Source organism: Oncorhynchus nerka, linkage group LG8 (genome assembly GCF_034236695.1).
Source record: "Oncorhynchus nerka isolate Pitt River linkage group LG8, Oner_Uvic_2.0, whole genome shotgun sequence".
In the NCBI taxonomy this organism is placed as follows: Eukaryota; Metazoa; Chordata; class Actinopteri; order Salmoniformes; family Salmonidae; genus Oncorhynchus; species Oncorhynchus nerka.
Window position 1 is genome coordinate 35,761,533 of NC_088403.1, and position 25,096 is coordinate 35,786,628.

At 44.8% G+C, this 25,096-nt stretch overlaps 1 protein-coding gene across 1 annotated transcript in view; it reads left to right on the forward strand.

Moving 5' to 3' along the window:
• The first annotated feature begins 4,727 nt into the window (after positions 1 to 4,727).
• LOC115133207 (SLIT-ROBO Rho GTPase-activating protein 1-like) overlaps positions 4,728 to 25,096 on the forward strand; it is a 31,306-nt gene continuing 10,937 nt past the window's right edge. Inside the window, exons 1-4 of the mRNA XM_029666201.2 lie at positions 4,728 to 5,310; positions 23,233 to 23,428; positions 23,547 to 23,601; positions 23,730 to 23,837. Of these exons, the coding sequence (XP_029522061.1) occupies positions 5,244 to 5,310; positions 23,233 to 23,428; positions 23,547 to 23,601; positions 23,730 to 23,837 (426 nt within the window). The 5' untranslated portion in view covers positions 4,728 to 5,243. The remainder of the gene's footprint in view (positions 5,311 to 23,232; positions 23,429 to 23,546; positions 23,602 to 23,729; positions 23,838 to 25,096) is intronic.

Here is a 25,096-nt window from a genome sequence, read left to right on the forward strand (position 1 = left end):
CCCCCTCCCCCTTAAAAGACCTAGATGCACTATTGTAAAGTGGCTGTTCCACTGGATGTCATAAGGTGAAAGCACCAATTTGTAAGTCGCTCTGGATAAGAGCGTCTGCTAAATGACTTAAATGTAAATGTTAAATGATTCTACAATGTAGAAAATTGTAAAAAATAAAGAAAAACCCATGAATGAGTAGGTGTGTCCAAACTTTTGATTGTGGTACTGTGTGTATATATATATATTTTGCTAAACAGGTGGGGCTCAAAACAGGCGGGGCTCAAAACAGGCCCCACCTGCCCTGAACAAATAACTCCCATTCCAAAACTAACCCTGCGTTCATAACCAAGTGAGAAAATGGTTTTTACCACATACGACTTGGAAAAATACACATGCTGACCTCTGACGTTAGCTCCGACTTCTCCCACATGCTGACCTCTGACTTCAGCAACAACAAAACAGTATTTATAAAAAGCTATCTATTAATATGGTTTTCAAACACTATAATTAGTTTACAAGCATGATAGCTGTACTTTAAGTTTATGGTTGACATAGCTTGTTGCCATTAGCCAATCAAATCAAATACAATTTTATTTGTAACATGATGTGAATGCAACAGGTGTAGACTTCACCGTGAAATGCTTACGTATGAGCTCTTTCCCAACGATGCCGAGATCAAATTAAGAAAATAAAAACACAAGGAATTAAAAATACACAAGAATGAATTTGCAGTATGTACAGGGAGTACCTGTGCCATATCAATGTGCTGGGATATGACAGTTGTATGTACAGTTGTATGTAGTACATATGTACAGTGCCTTCAAAGTATTCATACCCCTTCACTTATTCCACATGTTGTGTTACAGCCTGCATTCAAAATATATATGTACACATTTTGAAAAATGTGAAAACATGTTTTTAGTCATGTTTGCACATTTATTGAAAATGAAATACAGAAATATCTCATTCACATAAGTATTCAAACCCCTGAGTCAATACATGTTAGAATCACCTTTGGCAGTGATTACAGCCGTAAGTCTTTCTGGGTAAGTCTTTAATTTGCCCCAAACCTAACGCTTTGTATCCAGGACATGAAGTTAATTTCTTTGCTAAATTTTTTGCAGTTTTACTTTAGGGCAAACAGGATGCATGTTTTGGAATATTTTTATTCTATACAGGCTCCCTTCTTTTCACTCTGTTGTTTAGGTTGCTATAGTGGATTAAATACAATGTTGTTGATCCATCCTCAGTTCTCGTATCACAGCCATTAAAGTCTAACTGTTTTAAAGTCACCATTGGCCTCATGGAGAAATTCCTAAGCGGTTTCCTTCCTCTCTGGGTTACGGAGGACACCTATATCTTTGTAGTGACTGGTTGGATTGACCCACTGTGTTTGAAATTCACTGTTCACGTGAGGTACCTTTCAGATAATTGTATGTGTTAGATCCAGAGATAAGGTCGTCATTAAAAAAAAATCACTATTATTACACACAGAGTGAGTCCATACAACTTATGTGACTTGTTAAGCACATTTACTCCTTTACTTATTTAGGCTTGCCATAGCAAAGGGGTTTCATTTTTGACAAGGCAATTCAGCTTTTCATTTTTGATGAATTTGTAAGCATTTCTAAAACAGAATTCCACTTTGACATTATGGGATATTGTGTGTAGGCCAGTGACACAAAATCTCAATTTAATCCATTTGAAATTCAGGCTGTAACACGACAGTGTGGAAAAAGTAAAGGACTAGAAAATTAGAGATGTAGTCTATGTTCCTAGGTCAAGGGGCATGAATACTTTCTGAAGGCTCTGTTCATGTAGGCAGGGGTATATTGAAACAATCCGCGTTTCTCAACCAGTTCAAAGCATGTGAATGCATCCAACTGGTAAATACCACTTTCCCACATGGTTATAAGTTAAAATGGCCAACTAGGACTATTTGAGGTACTCCAGATATATCTAGCTATATTTATGACAATATTCCATAGAATAATTACTGGTAGATTTCAGTTAATTGGTTGCCTTTCTAATTAATGCTTGGCTAGAGTTAAATCCAATACTGTGTCCTCAGAATAAGAATTCAATAAGCAACATTGGCTGCATTTACATGCAGCCCAATTGTGTTCTTTTGCCACAAATTGGTCTTTAGTCCAATCAGATATTTTGCCAATTAAAGATCAGAATTGGGCTGCCTGTGTAAACGCAGCTATTATGGCTTGTAATTTTCTCTATTTCATGCAAGCTTCTAGAGCCCCTTTCAACTATAGCCAGTCTTTCTCTGTTAGCACTTACCTCAAAGAGTTGAAATGTGTCTCCTCCATACTGTAGAAAACAAGTTATTTTAGGCTACCTGCAGGCACGCACCTGTGTTGCACTGCTGACCCAAACCCCCTCTAAATTAATCTCACAAATGACCTAATTAGGATTTTAATAACTGACCTATTAGTCATCCGTGGCGATCCGTCATTCAGGGCCTTTTGAGCCCCACATTTTTAGCAATTTTTTGGGGGACTTGCCTGTTTTGCATGTTATTTTGGTATTAATACCTGTCACATATCAGTTTGCAAACACTGTAAAAAATATAATTGAGATTAACAAAGCCACATACAAACATGGTCTCTTTTTTGTTTTCTTGAGTAAGGCAGCTCCAAAATGCAGGTGTTTCAGCCTAGCTCAGTGCTTTTTGTGGTGGGGCAAGCCAACAGAAATTACGTGTTGTGCAGTGATTGGCTCAGTGTTATCACTCATGGGGACTCTACAGTACTCATGGGGACTCTACAGTACGTCACAGCCAAGTCTAAGGGTAGAGCTCTAAATTTCTAGCCCCTTGGGTGCTGCCATTGAGCCCATCCATGAAGGCTCAAGGTGATTGGCCACTGTGCTGCCATCCTGTTAGAAGGTAACAGATTATTTTATTACAATGGTTAAATTGGATTTTCATTGTGTTCAATGGTGTTATTTGCCCCCTAGTGGCGCTTTCTGGTACTTAGAAAGACAACGCAAACGGGAAGTTCAGAATTTGTTTTGCACGCATAGAAGCAGCTACAAACAACGCTACGGTGCAGGTCTTTCAATGTAGTTATTTCTTGTCACGCTTCAGCCTTGGAAAAATATTTGTTTGTAAGTTCGATTCAAGCATTTAGCTAATGATGATAATCTTGTTATTGATAGAGTTTCTTACATATCAATGTTGGTTGCATTTACTCACAAATTGCAATGCCTTTAATGTATGTCGTTAGCTGTATTACTTTGCTCATGCGTCATGCAAACGAATTGTAAAATATACAATACTGTAGTTTTGTTACTGTTTCTAGTGTAATATGCTTTGTTATTCTACATAGATGGTTATACATTATTAGAGTAATGAAAAGAGCAATTACCATATGGTTAACAATTAGCTATATGGTTTGGCATCATGCCAGATGCATGGTACCTTAGCGCGTGCTTTGTATTTATGCAACTTCAAATGTTTAATGTACAGCTACAGTATGTCGGTGTGAATTGAACACTAAAGTATATTCTTTTCTGTATTTTGCAGTTTCACAACATAAACGTTTTCAATATATTCATTCAAGAAAAGTCACGCCTTGGGAGTTTTATTGAAGACTTAGTTGTTAGCTATCTGTCTAGTTTTGCATGGGAACGCAACTCAAGGGCAGAATAGCCACAGATAATGACATCAAATCAAGTTATGTCTACAGTAGCTTTGATTGGCCTGCCCTGAGTTCCCAGTTGTCTTGAAAGCAGCATTAATCCAGAGAATGCCAGACTTTGATGACAAAATTTGCCCACTGTGATGCAGAGAGTCGGGAGAAGTAGGTGATAAGTTTAATTTTAAAAAAGGAACGATACAACATGTTTCTTGACATTAAACAGAAACAATACTGCCTGGGGAATGAACCTAAGGGAGTGTCAGATAAAGGGGAGGCAATGGAGTCCAGGTGTGCCTCATGATGATACCAGGTGTGTGTAATGATGGTTGCCAGGACCGGTGGTTAGTAAACTAGCGACGTCGAACGCCGGAGGGTAGTAGCCACAGGACGATGCCGGCCAGAGTAACGGCCCCGATGAGCGGGCCGGTCGGCGAAGATGGCAGTCACGGATGATGTTGGGATCCAGAATGTCATCCACCGGAACCCAACACTGTTCCTCTGGGCCGTACCCCTCCCCGTCGGGAGTCCATTAGGCATCGGAACGAGCATCAAACACTCAAAGTGTAAAGTTTTATCTCATTCAAATCTCTTCATTCAAAGACTCAATCATGGACATACTTAGTGATAGTTGTGGCTGCTTTGCGTGATGTATTGTTGTCTCTACCTTCTTGCTGTTGTCTGTGCTCAATCATATTTGTACCCTGTTTTGTGCTGCTACCATGTGTTGCTGCCATGCTATGTTGTATTAGGTCTCTCTTTATGTCGAGTTGTCTCTCCTGTCATGTGTTTTTGTCCTATATTTTCATTTATTTTTAATCCCAGCCCCCTTCCCCTCAGGAGGCCTTTCGGTAGGCTGTCATTGTAAATAATAATTTGTTCTAAATAACTGACTTGCCTGGTTAAATAAAAACATCTGATTCCATGTGCTTTTTACCTGTTATGACTGCAGCTAAAAAGAACGGGCTCGAATCGAAAAAAGATTTGAGTCACTTCAAACTGCCAATGTGAACAAGGCTTAAGTGGTCACTGTCGGCTTAACTGTCAATCATCTCTGGGTACACGCCCCCGAGTTTCACCCTTTCCCATGGCATTGAGCAGCATGCAGTTTAGCGTAGCTCATAGTTTGTGTGAAAGGTTACTACAGGGTTAGGTCAGACATAAATTGTACATAGTACTCCCGCAAACACCCCGGGAGAAACTCCGGCGAACGAGACGGACCAGTGTTCCGCTGGATTACCTAGTGGGCGTGCACCCCTCTCTTACCGCAGCCCAGTGTGTGTAGGCTTCTGCCGCGCTCATTGAGTTTGCTAATGGGATTTTGTTACTACCTGCTTCCCAGTTGACAGCTCACAGAACCGGTAGCATGGCTCAGGCGGTCACGGACGGCTCTATGGAAAGGGTGATTCTGGATGATTGAGCGTTGTATCCGCCATCCCTTGGGGAGGAATAATACATTCTGTTGTTGCGGCAGTGAGTGGATCTATTCCCTAGTATGTAACCTGTGGTTTGCGATAGTGCCTCGGGCATCGTGGACGCGCGGTGGAACGGAATAATCAATATTTGGACCGTTATCTGATTGACCATCGTTAGTGCGCCGACATGTCGAACCTGGTCAGGAGCAAGAAGGACAAGGAGATAATTGCAGAGTATGAGAGCCAGGTGAAAGGTATGTTTTTCTAAGAAACTATCAGTAACGCGTCACACATCCACACCCACGCGAACCCGCGCACATGCACACACCGATATATACGCACACATATACACCCCTCATACACACCCTCATGTTTATACATCCCCCTCTCTCATAGGCACATTCATATACACACACACACCTGTCCATGTACACTACACCTGCCTATTATGTCTGATCAACCGCCTCTCACACATGGCTTGTTTGGAAAATGGATGTGTAGTGGGGATGACCCCTCATAATGAGAAGTTAGTATCTCTGGGTTCATCCTGAGTGCTGTAAGGTGTCTGGTGGGGAGAGGATGAGGGGCGGATTCTGCAGCACCCTTGATCATTCTCAGCCATGTGGAAGTGAGGGTGTTTGCCGGTAGTAGGCTACACTACAGTCAGTGGGTATAGAGTGGAGTAGTAGTGGGTATTTGTCATAGCTGGGAGCTCTGAATGTCTCTCTGCCTGTGTTGGTTCTGTTCCACTAATGGTTTGCATGTATTGGTTTACTTCAGAGGCTGTGACTGCAGCGGGCCCCCTCCCCCGGTGTGTCTGACAAACTGTATATAATGAGCACTGCACTCTGCGTATGGTGGGAGAGTGGGACATGGCGTAGGTTTCATCGTCTTGTCAACCCCACTGATGTCCCCAAGGAGAGAGGCGTGCTATGGTTACTGTGACAGTCGGACCTCTGCACAGTGCTGTAACTATGGAACTGCACCGTCTCCCCACCACGATGTCCTGTGGTACGGTATGAGATGAGGGAAGCACCTGGGGAGAGCACTGACTGACTGTACAGGTGTTCCACGTGAGACTGATTCTGTTAAACGTCACATCTTACAATAGCACTGAACTAAATACATCCTCAGTCATGGATGGATGTTGAATGCAGACTTGTAATCACGGGTGACCTGGCTACTTTGTGTGGTGAGCGTTCTGGCGCCCGGAGCTGCTGAGGCATCAGCATCCTCCACTGTGTTACACAGAGTGGAAGAGGAGAAGTGCAGTGGCTATAATCAAATCAAATGTTATTTGTCACATACGCCGAGTACAACAGGTACTTGACCTTACAGTGAAATGTTTACTTACAAGCCCTTACCAACAATGCAGTTTTAAGAAAAATCCGTGTTAAGTAAAAAAATAACCGTAGCGAGGCTTTATACAGGAGGTACTGGTACAGAGTCAATGTGTGGGGCACAGGTTAGTCGAGGTAATTGAGGTAATATGTACATGTAAGTGGAGTTGGTGTCCACATCACCATCAAACTATCATGGTCCAAACACACCAAGACAAGCTTCCTGCCATCCAGGACCTCTATACCAGGCAGTGTCAAAGGAAGGCCCCAAAAAATGTTAGACTCCAGCCACCTGGCCCATGTGATGTACTGGGCAGTACACACTACCCTGTAGTACCTTCCGGTCAGAGGTCGAGCAGTTTCCATAACAGGCAGAGATGCAGGATGCTCTCGATGGTGCAGCTGTAGAACATTTTGAGGATCTGAGGACACATGCCAAATCTTTTCAGTCTCCTGAGGGGGAATAGGCTTTGTCGTGACCTCTTCACGACAGTCTTGGTGTGTTTGGACCATGATAGTTTGATGGTGATGTTGACACCAAGGAACTTGAAGCTCTTAACCTGCACCACTACAGTCCCGTAGATGAGAATGGGGGCGTGCTCGGTCCTCCTTTTCCTGTAGTCTGCAATCATCTCCTTTGTCTTGATCACATTGAGGGAGAGGTTGTTATCCTGGCACCACACAGCCAGGTCTCTGACCTCCTCTCTATAGGCTGTTTCATCGTTGTCAGTGTTGTGTCGTCGGGAAAAACTTCATAATGGTGTTGGAGTCGTGCCTGGCAATGCAGTCATGGATGAACAGGGAGTAAATCAAATCAAATTTTATTGGTCACATACACATGTTTAGCAGATGTTTATGCGAGTGTAGCGAAATGCTTATGCTTCTAGTTCTGACAGTGCAGTAATAACTAACAAGTAATCTAACAATTCCCCAACAACTACCTAATACACACAAATCGAAATAAGAATATGTACATATAAATATATGGATTAGCGATGGCCGAGCGGCATAGGCAAGGTGCAATAGATGGTATAAAATAAAATAAACTCAGCAAAAAAAGAAACGTCCCTTTTTCAGGACCCTGTCTTTCAAAGATAATTCGTAAAAATCCAAATAACTTCACAGATCTTCATTTTAAAGGGTTTTAACACAGTTTCCCATGCTTGTTCAATGAACCATAAACAATTAATGAACATGCAACTGTGGAACGGTCGTTAAGACACTAACAGCTTACAGACGGTAGGCAATTAAGGTCACAGATATAAAAACTTAGGACACTAAAGAGGCCTTTCTACTAACTGAAAAACACAAAGAAATATGCCCAGGGTCCCTGCTCATCTGCGCGAACGTGCCTTAGGCATGCTGCAAGGAGGCATGAGGACTGCAGATGTGGCCAGGGCAATAAATTGCTATGTCTGTACTGTGAGACACCTAAGACAGCGCTACAGGGAGACAGGACGGACAGCTGATCGTCCTCGCAGTGGCAGACCACAGACCTACAGCTGCAACATCGAGAGCATCCTGACTGGTTGCATCACTGCCTGGTACGGCAATTGCTCGACCTCCGATCACAAGGCACTACAGAGGATAGTGCGTACGCCCAGTACATCACTGGGGCTAAGCTGCCTGCCATCCAGGACCTCTATACCAGGCGGTGTCAGAGGAAGGCCCTAAAAATTGTCAAACACCCCAGCCACCCCAATTATAGACTATTTTCTCTACTACCGCATGGCAAGCGGTACCGGAGTGCCAAGTCTAGGACAAAAAGGCTTCTCAACAGTTTTTATCCCCAAGCCATAAGACTCCTGAACAGGTAATCAAATGGCTACCCGGACTATTTGCATTGTGTGCCCCCGCAAACCCCTCTTTTATGCTGCTGCTACTCTCTGTTTATCATATATGCACAGTCACTTTAACTATACATTCATGTACATATGTACATAGTATCTCAATTGGCCCAACCAACCAGTGCTCCCGAACATTGGCTAACCGGGCTATCTGCTTTGTGTCCCGCCACCCACCAACCCCACTTTATGCTACTGCTACTCTCTGTTCATCATATATGCATAGTCACTTTAACCATATCTACATGTACATACTACCTCAATCAGCCTGACTAACCGGTGTCTGTATGTAGCCTCGCCACTTTTATAGCCTCGCTATTGTATATAGCCTCGCTACTGTTTTTCCACTGTCTTTTTACTGTTTTTATTTCTTTACTTACCTATTGTTCACCTAATACCTTTTTTGCACTATTGGTTAGAGCCTGTAAGTAAGCATTTCACTGTAAGGTACCTGTTGTATACGGTGCACGTGACAAATAAACTTTGATTTTATTTGAGACCATGTGTAACAACACCTGCACAGGATTGGTACATCCGAACATCACACCTGCGGGACTGGTACAGGATGGTAACAACAACTACCCGAGTTACACCAGGAACGTACAATCCCTCCATCAGTGCACAGACTGTCCCCGAAAGGCTGGACTGAGGGCTTGTAGGCCTATTGTCAGGCAGGTCCTCACCAGACATCACCGGCAACAACGTTGCCTATGGGCACAAGCTCACTGTCGCTGGGCCAGACAGAACTGGCAAAAAGTTATCTTCACTGACGAGTCGCGGTTTTGTCTCACCAGTGGTGATGGTTGGATTCGCGTTTATCGTCGAAGGAATGAGCATTACACCGAGGCCTGTACTCTGGAGTGGGATCGATTTGGAGGTGGAGGGTCCGTCATGGTCTGGGGTGGTGTGTCACAGCATCATCGAACTGAGCTTGATGTCATTTCAGGCAATCTCAATGCTGGCGTTACAGGGAAGACATCCTCCTCCATCATGTGGCACCCTTCAGGCTGATCCTGACATGACCCTCAAGCATGACAATGCCACCAGCCATACTGCTCGTTCTGTGCGCGATTTCCTGCAAGACAGGAATGTCAGTGTTCTGCCATGTCCACTGAAGAGCCCGGATCTCAATCCCATTGAGCATGTCTGGGACCTGTTGGATCGGAGGGTGAGGGCTAGGAAATGTCCCAGAAATGTCCAGGAACGTGCAGGTGCCTTGGCGGAAGAGTGGGGTAACATCTCACGAGGAGATGCACTGGAGTACTTAATGCAGCTGGTGGCCACACCAGATACCGACTGTTACTTTTGATTTTGACCCTCCCCCTCAGGGACACATTATTCCATTTCGGTTAGTCACATGTCTGTGGAACTTGTTCAGTTTATGTCTTTGTTCAGTTTATCTCTCTGTTGTTGAGTCTTGTTATGTTCATACAAATATTTACACATGTTAAGTTTGCTGAAAATAAACGCAGTTGACAGTGAGAGGATGTTTATTTTTTTTGTTGAGTTTACATATGATATGAGTAATGTTAGATATGAAAACATTATTAAAGTGGCATTATTTAAAGTGACTAGTGATCCATTTATTAAAGAGGCCAGTGATTTGGGTCTCAATATAGGCAACAGCCTCTCTGAGTTAGTGATTGCTGTTTAGCAGTCTGATCGCCTTGAGATAGAAGCTGTTTTTCAGTCTCTCGGTCCCAGCTTTGATGCACCTGTACTGACCTCTCCTTCTGGATGGTATAGCGGGGGGAACAGGCAGTGGCTCGGGTGGTGGTTGTCCTTGATGGTCTTTTTGGCCAGCCTGTGACATTGGGTGCTCTAGGTGTCATGGAGGGCAGGTAGTTTGCGTTGTGCAGACCGCACCACCCTCTGGAGAGCCTTGCTGTTGAGGGCAGTGCAGTTCCCGTACCAGGCTGTGATACAGCCTGACAGGATGCTCTCGATAGTGCATCTGTAAAAGTTTGTCAGGGTATTGGGTGACAAGCCAAATTTCATCAGCCTCCTGAGGTTGAAGAGGCGCTGTTGCCCCTTCTTCACCACACTGTCTGTGTGGGTGGACCATTTCAGTTTGTCTGTGATGTGTATGCCGTGGAACTTAAAACTTTCCACCTTCTCCACTACTGTCCCTTCGATGTGGATAGGGGGGTGCTCCCTCTGCTGTTTCCTGAAGTCCACGATCATCTCCTTTGTTTTGTTGACATTGAGTGAGAGGTTGTTTTCCTGACACCACACTTCGAATGCCATCACCTCTTACCTGTAGGCTGTCTCATTGTTGTTGGTAATCAAGCCCACTACTGTTGTGTCATCTGCAAACTTGATGATTGAGTTGGAGGCATGCATGGCCACGCTGTCGTGGGTAAACAGGGAGTACAGGAGGGGGCTGAGCACGCACCCTTGTGGGGCCCCGGTGTTGAGGGTCAGCGAAGTAGAGATGTTGTTTCCTACCTTCACCACCGGGGGCGGCCAGGATCCAATTGCACAGGGCGGGGTTGAGACCCAGGGCCTCCAGCTTGGAGGGTTCTATGGTGTTGAATGCTGAGCTCTAGTAAATGAACAGCATTCTTACCAAAGTATTCCTCTTGTCCAGATGGGATAGGGCAGTGTGATGGTGAATGCATCGTCTGTGGACCTGTTGGGGGGGTATGCAAACTGAAGTGGTTCTAGGGTGGCCGGTAAGGTGGTGATATGATCCTTGCCCAGCCCCTCAAAGCACTTCATGATGACAGAAGTGAGTGCTACAGGGCGGTAGACATTTAGTTCAGTTATCTTTGCCTTCTTGGGTACAAGAAAAATGGTGGACATCTTGAAGCATGTGGAGACGGCAGACTAGGATAGGGAGCGATTGAATATGTCAGTAAACACACCAGCCAGCTGGTCTGCGCATGCTCTGAGGACACGACTAGGGATGCCATCTGGGCTAGCAGCCTTGCAAGGATTAACACGTTTTAAGTGTCTTACTCACTTCGGCCATGGAGAAGGAGAGGGGGGGTGGCACAGTCCTCGTAAGCTGGCCGCGATGGTGGCACTGTATTATCCTAAAAGCGGGAGGGGACTGAGCACGGGGCCCACGTGTTGAGGATCTGCGTCGCAGGTGTGTTGATACCTACCCTTACCACCTGGGGGCGTCCCGTCAGGAAGTCCAGGATCCAGTTGCAGAGGGAGGTGTTTATTCCAATGGTCTTTAACTTAGTGATGAGCTTTGAAGGAACTATGGTGTTGAATGCTGAGCTGTAGTCAATGAATAGTATTCTCACGTAGGTGTTCCTTTTGTCCAGGTGGGAAAGGGCAGTGTGGAGTGCAGTAGAGATTGCATCATCTGTGGATCTGTTGGGCCGGTTTTCAAATTGGAGTCGGTCTAGGGTTTCTGGGATAAGGGTGTTGATGTGAGCCATGACCAGCCTTTCAAAGCACTTCATGGCTACAGACGTGAATGCTACGGGTCAGTCGTCATTTAGGCAGGTTACCTTCATGTTCTTGAGCACAGGGACTATGGTGGTCTACTTGAAACATGTTGGTATTACAGACTCAGTCAGGGACAGGTTGAAAATGTCAGTGAAGACACTTGCCAGTTGGTCAGTGCATGGTCAGAGTACACATCCTGGCAATCCGTCTAGCCGTGAGGCCTTGTGAATGTTGACCTGTTTTTTAAAGGTCTTATTCACATCGGCTATGGAGAGTGTGATCACACAGTCGTCCGGAACAGCTGATGCTCTCATGCATACTTCAGTGTTGCTTGCCTCGAAGCGAGCATAGAAGTAATTTAGCTTGTCTGGTAGGCATGTGTCACTGGGCAGCTTGCGGCTGTGCTTCCCTTTGTATTCTGTAATACAGTTGTTTGCAAGCACTGCCACATCCGACGAGCGTTGGAGCCGATGTAGTATGATTCAATCTTAGTGCTGTATTGACGCTTTGCCTGTTTGATGGTTTGTCTCATGGCATAGCGGGATTTCTTCTAAGCGATCGGATTAGAGTCCTGCTCCTTGAAAGTGGCAGCTCTACCCTTGATGTGAGGGAGAGCTTTGTGCGTGTCTCTGTGTGTGGAGTAAAGGTGGCCTAGAGTTTTTTTTTTCCTCTGGTTGCACATTTAACATGCTGGTAGAAATTAGGTAAAACTAATTTAATTTTCCCTGCATTAAAGTCCCCGGCTACTAGGAGCACTGCCTCTGGATGAGCGTTTTCCTGTTTGCTTATGGCCTTATACAACTCATTGAGTGCGGACTTTGTGCCAGTATCGGTTTGTGGTGTTAAATAGACAGCTATGAAAAATATACCAACTCTCTTGGTAAATAGTGTGGTCTAGAGCTTATCATGAGATACTCTACGTCCTTAATATTAGATTTCGTGCACCAGCTGTTGTTTAAAAATATACACAGACCCACACCCCTTGTCTTTAAAGGAGGCAATAGTTCTATCTTGCCAATGCAGCGTAAACCCCACCAGCTGTATTTTATCAATGTCGTTGTTCAGCCATAACTCGGTAAAACATAAGATATTACAGTTTTTAATGTCCTGTTGGTAGGATATTCGTGATCGTAGCTTGTCTATTTTGTTATCCAATGATTGTACGTTAGCTAATAGGACTGATGGTAGAGGCAGATCACCCACTTGCCGTCGGATCCTTACAAGGCACCCCGCCCTACGTCCCCAATGTCTCTTCCTCCTGCAAATGATTGGGATGCGGGCCCTGTCGGGTGTCTGAAGTAAATCCTTTGTGTCCGAATCGTTAAAGAAAAAATCTTCGTCCATTACAAGGTGAGTAATTGCTGTCCTGATATCCAGAAGTTATTTTCGGTCATAAGAGATGGTGGCAGAAACATTATGTTCAAAATAAGTTACAAATAATGCGAAAAAACACACAATATCACAATTGTTAAGAGCCCGTAAAATCTCCTCCGGCGCCATTCAGGTCCAAGTGTAAGACGCCCTCTACAAGATCATCAGCGGATTCCATAACAATGATCTAGCACCCTCTGACCAGCTCTCTCCATTCACCCATGAACGGACACTCACCATCTTTGTAGGATGCAGCTTTCAAAGACTTGGCCTCTATTGGTTGACCTGAAATTATATACAGTGGGGCAAAAAAGTATTTAGTCAGCCACCAATTGTGCAAGTTCTCCCACTTAAAAAGATGAGAGGCCTGTAATTTTCATCATAGGTACACTTCAACTATTACAGACAAAATGAGAAAAAATATCCAGAAAATCACATTGTAGGATTTTTTATGAATTTATTTGCAAATTATGGTGGAAAATAAGTATTTGGTCACCTACAAACAAGCAAGATTTCTGGCTCTCACAGACCTGTAACTTCTTCTTTAAGAGGCTCCTCTGTCCTCCACTCGTTACCTGTATTAATGGCACCTGTTAGAACTTGTTATCAGTATAAAAGACACCTGTCCACAACCTCAAACAGTCACACTCCAAACTCCACTATGGCCAAGACCAAAGAGCTGTCAAAGGACACCAGAAACAAAATTGTAGACCTGCACCAGGCTGGGAAGACTGAATCTGCAATAGGTAAGCAGCTTGGTTTGAAGAAATCAACTGTGGGAGCAATTATTAGGAAATGGAAGACATACAAAGACCACTGATAATCTCCCTCGAACTGGGGCTCCACGCGAGATCTCACCCCATGGGGTCAAAATTATCACAAGAACGGTGAGCAAAAATCCCAGAACCACACGGGGGGACCTAGTGAATGACCTGCAGAGAGCTGGGACCAAAGTAACAAAGCCTACCATCAGTAACACACTACGCCGCCAGGGACTCAAATCCTACAGTGCCAGACGTGTCCCCCTGCTTAAGCCAGTACATGTCCAGGCCCGTCTGAAGTTTGCTAGGGAGCATTTGGATGATCTAGAAGAAGATTGGGAGAATGTCATATGGTCAGATGAAACCAAAATATAACTTTTTGGTAAAAACTCAACTCGTCGTGTTTGGAGGACAAAGAATGCTGAGTTGCATCCAAAGAACACCATACCTACTGTGAAGCATGGGGGTGGAAACATCATGCTTTGGGGCTGTTTTTCTGCAAAGGGACCAGGACGACTGATCCGTGTAAAGGAAAGAATGAATGGGGCCATGTATCGTGAGATTTTGAGTGACAACCTCCTTCCATCAGCAAGGGCATTGAAGATGAAACGTGGCTGGGTCTTTCACCATGACAATGATCCCAAACACACCGCCCGGGCAACGAAGGAGTGGCTTCATAAGAAGCATTTAAAGGTCCTGGAGTGGCCTAGCCAGTCTCCAGATCTCAACCCCATAGAAAATCTTTGGGGGGAGTTGAAAGTCCGTGTTGCCCAGCAACAGCCCCAAAACATCACTGCTCTAGAGGAGATCTGCATGGAGGAATGGGCCAAAATACCAGCAACAGTGTGTGAACCTTGTGAAGACTTACAGAAAACGTTTGACCTCTGTCATTGCCAACAAAGGGTATATAACAAAGTATTGAGAAACTTTTGTTATTGACCAAATACTTATTTTCCACCATAATTTGCAAATAAATTCATTAAAAATCCTACAATGTGATTTTCTGGATTTTTTTTTGTCTGTCTGTCATAGTTGAAGTGTACCTATGATGAAAATTAAGTGGGAGAACTTGCACAATTGGTGGCTGACTAAATACTTTTTTTGCCCCACTGTATTGCTTGTTTGTTTTTTGCTTTTGAAGTGCTTTGAGATTCTATGAAAAACACTATACAAATGTAATTTATTATTATTATACTGAGGACTGCACACATAACAGTAGGATATTCCAACCAAGATGGTTGCCAGGCCACATACACTGAACTTGGCTCTACACCCATCATAATTACATGGGCATGTTGTAGGGCTGTGTGGGATGAACTCTCTTACTCTCTCGCCCTCACATGCTCTCTCACAGCACCACAGAGCACATAAAACATATTCTGACTTTATAACCTGCACTGCAGTGCCTTCATGCCCACATGATCACTTATCTCAGAAAAGGAAATGGCTTTCACTTTTCACAGGAAAGAACTCCACGTTGTTGTGAAAAAGCCTGATGTCCAGGTTGATATCAAAGAGAAAGGAGGAAATGGAGATGACTGTTAGAGTTTGGACTGAAATGACATTGTGTGTGTGTTCTGATCAGGAAAGGTCACGAATCATCCTCAGCTCAGCCACGCACACACAGACACACATTGCTGAGTGGATCTCAAGAGTATATAGAAGAGAATTTCCTCCTTGCTTCTTTACTCATCTCTTTCTCTCCCTGTCTCTCCCTCCTGTTGTGCTCTTTCTGTCACTGATGAACTCTGAATGCACAGGCTCTTCCCTGGGCACACAAATCAAATCAAAGTTTATTTGTTACGTGCGCCGAATACAACAGGTGTAGTAGACCTTACAGTGAAATGCTTACTTACAGGCTCTAACCAACAGTGCAAAAAAGGTATTTAGATGACAATTGGTAAGTAAAGAAATATAAACAACAGTAAAAAGACAGTGAAAAATAACAGTAGCGAGGCTGTATACAGTAGCAAGGCTATAACAGTAGCAAGGCTATAACAGTAGCGAGGCTGTATACAGTAGCAAGGCTATAACAGTAGCGAGGCTGTATACAGTAGCAAGGCTGTATACAGTAGCAAGGCTATAACAGTAGCGAGGTTATATACAGTAGCAAGGCTATAACAGTAGCGAGGTTATATACAGTAGCAAGGCTATAACAGTAGCGAGGCTGTATACAGTAGCAAGGCTATAACAGTAGCGAGGTTATATACAGTAGCAAGGCTATAACAGTAGCGAGGTTATATACAGTAGCGAGGCTATAACAGTAGCGAGGTTATATACAGTAGCGAGGCTATAACAGTAGCGAGGCTATATACAGGCACTGGTTAGTCAGGCTGATTGAGGTAGTATGTACATGTAGATATGGTTAAAGTGACTATGCATATATGATAAACAGAGAGTAGCAGTAGTGTAAAAGAGGCAGTGGCAGGTGGCGGGACACAATGCAGATAGCCTGGTTAGCCAATGTGCGGGGGCACTGGTTGGTCGGGCCAATTGAGGTAGTATGTACATGAATGTATAATTAAAGTGACTATGCATATATGAGTGTATCCGGCGCCAACAGAGATGGTCGCCTCGCTTCGCATTCTTAGGAAACTATGCAGTATTTAGTTTTTTTGTGTATTATTTCTTACACTGTTACCCCAGGAAATATTAAGTCTTATTACATACAACTGGGAGGAACTATTGGATATAAGAGCAACGTCAACTTACCAACATTATGACCAGGAATACGACTTTCCCGAAGCGGATCCTCTGTTTGGTCCACCACCCAGGACAATGGATCGGATCAAAGCAGGCGACCCCAAACAACGGAGCCACAAACGGAGCAATTTTCTGGTCAGGCTCCATTGACGGCACAACTCCCACCACTCCCGAGTATACTACTCGCCAATGTCCAGTCTCTTGACAACAAGGTAGACGAAATCCGAGCAAGGGTCCAAATCTCTCAAATCCAGAGAGACATCCGAGATTGTAACATTCTCTGTTTCATGGAAACATGACTTACTCGGGATACGTTAGTCGGTACAGCCACCTGGTTTCTTCACGCATCGCGCCGACAGAAACATTCTCTGTTTCATGGAAACATGACTTACTCGGGATACGTTAGTCGGTACAGCCACCTGGTTTCTTCACGCATCGCGCCGACAGAAACAAACATTTCTCTGGTAAGAAGAAGGGTGGGGGTGTATGCCTTATGATTAACGAGTGTGGTGTGATCATAACATCATACAGGAACTCAAGTCCTTTTGTTCACCTGACCTAGAATTCCTTACAATCAAATGCCGACCGCATTATCTACCAGGAGAATTCTCTTAGATTAAAATCACAGTCGTGTATATCCCCTCCCAAGCAGACACCTCGACTGCCCTGAAATAACTTCATTGGACTCTATGTAAACTTGAAACCACATATCCTGAGTCTGTATTTGTTGTAGCTGGGGATTTTAACAAGGCTAATCTCCCTAAATTTTATCAGCGTAACGAATGCGCGACCCGGGCTGACATTGTTACTCTAACTTCCGCGACGCATACAAAGCCCCCCCTCGCCCATTCCTTCAGCAAATCTGACCACGACTCCATTTTGTTGCTCCCAGCTTATAGACAGAAACTAAAACAGGAAACGCCCGTGCTCTGGTCTGTTCAACGCTGGTCCAACCAATCTGATTCCACAAAACTGCAAAACTGAAAGCGCGAACCACTGCTTTTAATCAGGGCAAGGCGACCGGAAACATGACCGAATACAAACAGTGTAGCTATTCCCCCCACAAGGCAATCAAACAAGCTAAGCATCAGTATAGAGACAAAGTAGAGTCGCAATTCAACGGCTAAGACACAAGGTATGTGGCAGGGTCTACAGTCAATCACGGACTACAAATAGAAAACCAGCCCCCTCGCGGACCCCGATGTCTTGCTCCCAGACAAACAACTTCTTTGCTCGCTTTGAGGACAATACAGTGCCACCAACACGGTCCGCTACCAAAACCTGCGGGCTCTCCTTCACCGCAGCCAACATGAGTAAAACACTTAAATGTGTTAACCCTCGCAAGGCTGCAGGCCCAGTTGGCATCCACAGCCACATCCTCCGAGCATGCGCAAACCAGCTGGCTGGTGTGTTTACGGACATATTCAATCAATCCCTATCCCAGTCTGCTGTTCCCACATGCTTCAAGAGGACCACCATTGTTCCTGTTCCCAAGAAAAATAAGGTATCTGAGCTAAACGACTATCGCCCCGTAGCACTCACTTCCATCATCATGAAGTGCTTTGAGAGACTAGTCAAGGATCATATCACCTCCACCCTACCTGTCACCCTAGACCCACTCCTTACCGCCCCAATAGGTCCACAGACGACGCAATCGCAATCACAATCACACTGTCCTAACCCATCTAGACAAGAGATATCTATATAAGAATGCTGTTCATCGACTACCGTTCAGCATTTAACACCATAGTACCCTCCAAACTCGTCCATGGGTCTCAACCACACCCTGTGCAACTGGGTCCTGGATTTTCTGACGGGACGCCCCCAGGTGGTGAGGGTAGGAAACATCTCCATCCCGCTGATCCTCAACACTGAGGTGTGTTCTCAGCCTACTCCTGTGCTTCCTGTTCACCCATGACTGCGTGGCCACACATGCCTCCAACTCAATCATCAAGTTTGCAGACAACACTACAGTAGTAGGCTTGATTACCAACAACGACGAGACGGCCTACAGGGAGGAGGTGAGAGCCCTCGGAGTGTGGTGTAACCTCACACTCAACATCAACAAAACAAAGGAGATGATCGTGGATTCAGGAAACAGCAGAGGGAGCATCCCCCTATCCACATCGACAGGACAGTAGTGGAGAAGGTGGCAAGTTTTAAGTTCCTGGGCGTACACATCACAGACCAACTGAAATGTTCCACCCACACAGACAGCGTGGTGATGAAGGCGCAACACTTGTGTGTGAAAGGTAGTTGTTAATTGTTAGATTACGTGTTAGATATTACTGCATGGTCGGAACTAGAAGCACAAGCATTTCGCTACACTCGCATTAACATTTGCTAACCATGTGTATGTGACCAATCAAATTTGATTTTATGATAAACAGAGAGTAGCAGCAGCGTAAAAGAGGGGTTGTGGGGGGTGGCACACAATGCAAATAGTCCAGGTAGCCATTTGATTACCTGTTCAGGAGTCTTATGGCTTGGGGGCAAAACCGTTGAGAAGCCTTTTTGTCCTAGACTTGGCACTCCGGTACCGCTTGCCATGCGGTATAAAGAGAGAACAGTTTATGACTAGGGTGGCTGGGGTCTTTGACCATTTTTAGGGCCTCCCTCTGACACCGCCTGGTGTAGAGGAACACACACACTGGATCGACATCGACACAGTGAATTTGAGTGATTCGATTTAATGAGAGCACCAGAGAGAGAGGGAGCGTGCGCCCATCCCAGTCTGGCAGCTGGCCAAAACACACTTGGGGATGCCCTGCATTACAATGACCACTTAAAGATACAGCACTGCTTTGCTGCTGCTCTCTCCCGTCTTAGTGGAGGTACATGTATGTATCTGAATTGTCGCTATGTGGATTTGCAGTCTGCCTTCCCTCCCCATCCTGTGATTGGTCAGGAGCAACTGTGTTTATGAGGGGGGCTGTTCTACTGACGTGATGATGTGACAGTGAGTGTTGAGTATTGATCTGAAGCCCAGGTATACCCAGGTATTCTGACCTCTATGTATTTCACAGTACTTATGTCTGGCTGGCGGTCTCTGTGTGCAAAGATATGAGGCATTTTTTAAATGTTTGGTAACGTCAAGTGATGGCTTGGATCATATAAGCCTGAATGATAAATGCAAAAGAGGGAAGGGGAAAGAGAAATGGAAGGGGAAAGAGAAATGGAAGGGGAAAGAGAAATGGAAGGGGAGAGAGGAATGGAAGGGGAGTGGAAGAGAGAGGGAAGGAGGGGGACCCTGTGAAAGTGAGCTCTTCTGCAAGCAGCTCTGCTTTTGCCTGCGTCTGCATGTGTGTGATTACTGACCACACATCTGCATGCCTGGGAGGGTAGGTGGGAGAGAATGAAGGGAATGGAAGGAGAGAGGGAGGAGGGAAGAGATGGAGGAAGCAAAGTTGGAGAGATGGAGAGAGAGCACTCACAGCAGTGTGTGGTTGTGAGACTGAAGGAAGAAAAAATTGGTGGCCAATGCCAACACTTACGTGTGCGTTCTACCCTTGTGTCCTTGGACCTGTTTGTCATGGAAATGAGCCAGGATGAGCTTCCTCTTCCTGTTCAGCTGTGACATCACACATTCACACACACTCCAGGTGTCTAAGCTACGAAAGGTAGTGTCAGATTGGTGAAATGAATTGTTCTTGGTTTGTGCGGAGTTGTATTATTCACAATCATATCAAAGACACCCTCCACTCCTCTTAGACAACAACCAAGAGCAACAACATGGATGGAAGAACAAGAGAAGGGAAACGTTTCTACAGCATCCAACAGAAGTCATGTATCTCTCACTCACTCCTCAGGCCCGCTGTCTCTCTCTCCCTCCCCTGTATCACAACCGTGATTGGGTGGCGCACAATTGGTCCAGGTTTGGCCGGGGTAGGCCGTGATTGTAAATAAGAATTTGTTCTTAACTGACTTTCCTAGTTAAATAAGGGTTAAATCAAATAAATACAAATCCCCCTCTCTCTCCCTCCCTCCATCTCTCTCATTGCGCGGCTGTTTCTAAGGAGTCATCTTGGACCGCATCCTTTGCCCACAATAACATTAAAGAACACACACACATTATACAAACACACACATTAAATATACACACACACACACACACACACACACACCAATCCCACAGTCAGAATGGCAGTGCACACTTCAGTGGTTGTGCTGTTTCAGAGCGAGGGATCAGAAGTTTACATACATTTAGATTTTAGTCATTAAAACTCGTTTTTCAACCACTCCACAAATGTCTTGTTAACAAACTATAGTTTTGGCAAGTCGGTTAGGACATCTACTTTGTGCATGACACAAGCAATTTTTCCCACAATTGTTTACAGACAGATTATTTCACTTATGTATCACAATTCCAGTGGGTCAGAAGTTTACATACAGTAAGTTGACTGTGCCTTTAAATTTCTTGGACAATTCCCGAAAATGATGTAATGGCTTTAGAAGCTTCTGATAGGCTAATTGACATCATTTGAGTCAATTGGAGGTGTACCTGTGGATTTATTTCAAGGCCTACCTTCAAACTCAGTGCCTCTTTGTTTGACATCATGGAAAAATCTAAAGAAATCAGCCAAGACCTCAAAAAACAAATTGTAGACCTCCACAATTCTGGTACATCCTTGGGAGCAATTTCCAAATGCCTGAAGGTACCACGTTCAACTGGACAAACAATAGTATGCAAGTATAAACACCATTTGACCGCGCAGCCGTCATACCGCTCAGGAAGGAGACGTGTTCTGTCTCCTAGAGATGAACATACTATGGTGCGAAATGTGCAAATCAATCCCAGAACAACATTAAAGGACATTGTGATGATGCTGGAGGAAACGGGTACAAAAGTATCTATATCCACAGTAAAATTTGTCCTATATCGACATAACCTGAAAGGCCGCTCAGCAAGGAAGAAGCCACTGCTCCAAAACCGCCATAAAAAAGCCAGACTACGGTTTGCAACTGCACATGGGGACAAAGATCGTACTTTTTGGAGAAATGTCCTTTGGTCTGATGAAACAAAAATAGAACTGTTTGGCCATAATGACCATCTTTATGTTTGGAGGAAAAAGGGGGATGCTTGCAAGCCGAAAAACACCATCCCAACCGTGAAGCATGGGGGTGGCAGCATCATGTTGTGGGAGTGCTTTGCTGCAGGAGGGACTGATGCACTTCACAAAATAGATGGCATCATGAGCGAAGAAAATTATGTGGATATATTGAAGCAACATCTCAAGACCTCAGTCAGGAAGTTAAAGCTTGGTCGCAAATGGGTCTTCCAAATGGACAATGACCCCAAGCACACTTCCAAAGTTTTGGCAAAATGGCTTAAGGACAACAAAGTCAAGGTATTGGAGTGGCCATCACAAAGCCCTGACCTCAATCCTATAGAATTTTTTGGGGCAGAACTGAAAAAGCGTGTGCGAGCAAGGAGGCCTACATACCTGACTCAGTTACACCAGCTCTGTCAGGAGGAATGGGTCAAAATTCACCCAACTAATTGTGGGAAGCTTGTGGAAGGCTACCTGAAACATTTCACCCAAGTTAAACAATTTAGGCAGTGCTAAATACTGAGTGTATGTAAACTTCTGACTCATGGGAATGTGATGAAAGAAATAAAAGCTGAAATACATTATTCACTCTACTATTATTCTGACATTTCGCATTCTTAAAATAAAGTGGTGATCCTAACTGACCTAAAACAGGGAATTTTTTACTAGGATTACATTTCAGGGATTGTGAAAAACTGAGTTTAAATGTATTTGGCTAAGGTGTATGTAAACTTCCGACTTCAACTGCATCTGACACAGGAAGGAGAGGACTGGCAGAGAATACACAACGATAACCCCCCCACCTCTCCCACTCTCCCTCTCTCTCCTCTCTCTCACACATTCTATATTTCTCCCTTCCTCATTTTCTTTCTCTCTCCTTATCTTGGTCTCTCCCTTTCACACGGTCTCTCTCACACACACATGGACACGCAGACACACCAATCTCCAGGGGACCCTCTCCACTCCACTACCTGTTGTCTTGGCAACCACACACTGTGTGTGGACCATGTGACGAAGAAGGTGAAGACCGAGCTCATATCTGCCGCATCGAGATTGACACACACACACACACACACACACACACATACTGGTGTGCATGCACAGATATGCTTCATAAAGATCCCAGTAGAATAATGTCATGGCCTTTAGCCTGAAGAATCTGATTTCCAGTCACGCATGCTCGTGTGTGTGTTTGCACACGCATGCACGAAAGTGTGCAGAGACATGCACGTTCCCCACTGTGATAGTGGATTATCTAGTGAGCATGTGTTCTAACGCAAAATGGCTGCCGTGTGCATTACCCAGGTGGGTGCCTAGCTACACATTAGTGGGTGATGAAGAGTGGTGTTCCCATCATCTGTAAAGGGCTTTGAGACCTGGTGAAAAACACAATATGAATACAATTCATTAGTATATGGGCCAGTACTCTGCAAAGGTGTTATGTCTGCATCTGTTAGTGAGTGTGTATTACTAGAGGTGTCTGTGTAACTGAATGATTGTGTTTGTCTGTGGAGGTCTGGTTTAGGGTGTGTGCATGCAGTTCTGTGTCCATGTCAGTGCAGGGAAGTGTGTAAACATGTCTGATTGTGTTTACAGTATGTCTCTGAGGGTGTGTGGTGTGTATTTCTATAATCGTATATGTATATATTCCTGATTGTGTGTATACCGTATATATCTGATTATAAGTGTATCTATGTGTAGATGTGCGTGCCCAGCTGGTGGAGCAGCAGCGGTGTTTGGAACAGCAGACAGAGATGAGGGTGCAGCTGCTGCAGGACCTGCAGGACTTCTTCAGGAAGAAGGCTGAGATCGAGACGGAGTACTCCAGGAACCTGGAGAAACTAGCAGAGCGGTTCATGGCCAAGACACGCAGCACCAAGGACCACCAGCAGTACAAGTAAGAGGGTGTGTGGTGTGTGTGTGTGTGCATAGCTCATATGTGTTTAAGTGTAAACAGTGGCTTTATGTTTGTATTGATTCGAGTACAACCTCCCCGATGTTTCTCTCTCCTACAGAAAGGACCAGAACTTGCTGTCTCCAGTTAACTGCTGGTACCTGCTGCTGAACCAGGTAATGAATCTGTTTGTTTGCATGTGTGCTCAATCCTGAAGGCACATATTGCTGACATGTTGGTTCTCTTCATTAAAAAGTTGCCTGTGTTCAGGCAATATAAGCACATGATCTATCTCGCTCTTCAGGTGAGGAGGGAGAGTAAGGACCACGCCACACTCAGTGACCTCTACCTGAACAACGTCATCACCCGCCTCACGCACATCAGCGACGACTCCGCCCGCCTGCTCAAAAGAGTGAGCCAATCACAGCCTCTTCTCATACACGTGTCACAGAACATCAGGGGTCAGCGTTCAAAGTTGACTTTCCCAAGGGAATAGAGGGTTTAATAGCTTTGACGACAAGTCTGTTAGTATGAGAGGGAGCAAGAAGAGGACTAGAAGAATTAATGTTTTCTAAGGAAAAGTAAAGGCTCATATTTCCCCCTGTGTATTTTCCCAGAAGCCTCTTGGTTTGAGAGGGCGCTATAAAAGGAGCCACAAAGAATTAACCTGATGGGTTTTAATCAAAAGTACAGAAGCGGTCCACATTTCTCCCCGTGTATTTTCAGAGAAGCCTGCCTCCGAGTGCTGTAGAACAAGTTAAACACACACACCCTTTCCGAATTCTGCTCTTCATGTTCATTATTCATCTCTATGTGGCTCCTGTTTTATTAATGAGAGCTAAAGTGCTGAGAGATCTGCTAGCTTGTAGCTACATACAGTACGCCTAGACATAGAGGCTTCGTAACTGTGTTATAACTGCTTATGAAGCCAGGGGCGCAACTGTGGTTTTAAAAGTGGGGGGGACATAGTATTTATTTTTTATATATATATTTTTTTACAGTCGAATAAACACTCAACTGCCTACCCAACCGCTCGGAGGCGTCCGCATGGTCCGAAAGCACATTATATTGCCTCGTTTTGTATATCATTCCAATGATAAAACTGACTGCTGCCCCCCGTCCCCCAGTCCCTAGTGAAAGTTGCACCCCTGTATGAAGCTCTAGCACACAGATGACACTTGTCAGTCACTGTGAGTGAGCCGAGGATGACACCGGCTGGTGACCATGACAACGCTGAGTTTCTGACAGCCTGGTGTCCATGGTGACCGGCTCAGCTGGTCCACCTCACAGTGAGAAGGCTTGTGGAATGGGATTCATCCATTCTGGGATTTTAGAGTCATTTGGCTTAATGCAATATTAATGCTGTACAGAATGCTATAACTCAAACTCCCAAACTGGAAGGAGCTGTTTAATACATGAGGACTGAGACACACACACACAGGAGCTAGGAGCTACAGCCCGGCTCCTGCAACTATATGTTTTATTTATGGATTCATCTGTTTATGGATGGATTTATTTATTCATATGCCCTCTTTATCGGATTATGAAACGTTTCTCATTTGCAGTGATGACCTCCCTTCTCCACTGCGTTGATGAAATGTCTCTCTCCTCCTCCGTACCTCCTCTCTCGTCTCCCCACTCTGCTCCCCTCCTCCCCTCCCCTCCCTCCTC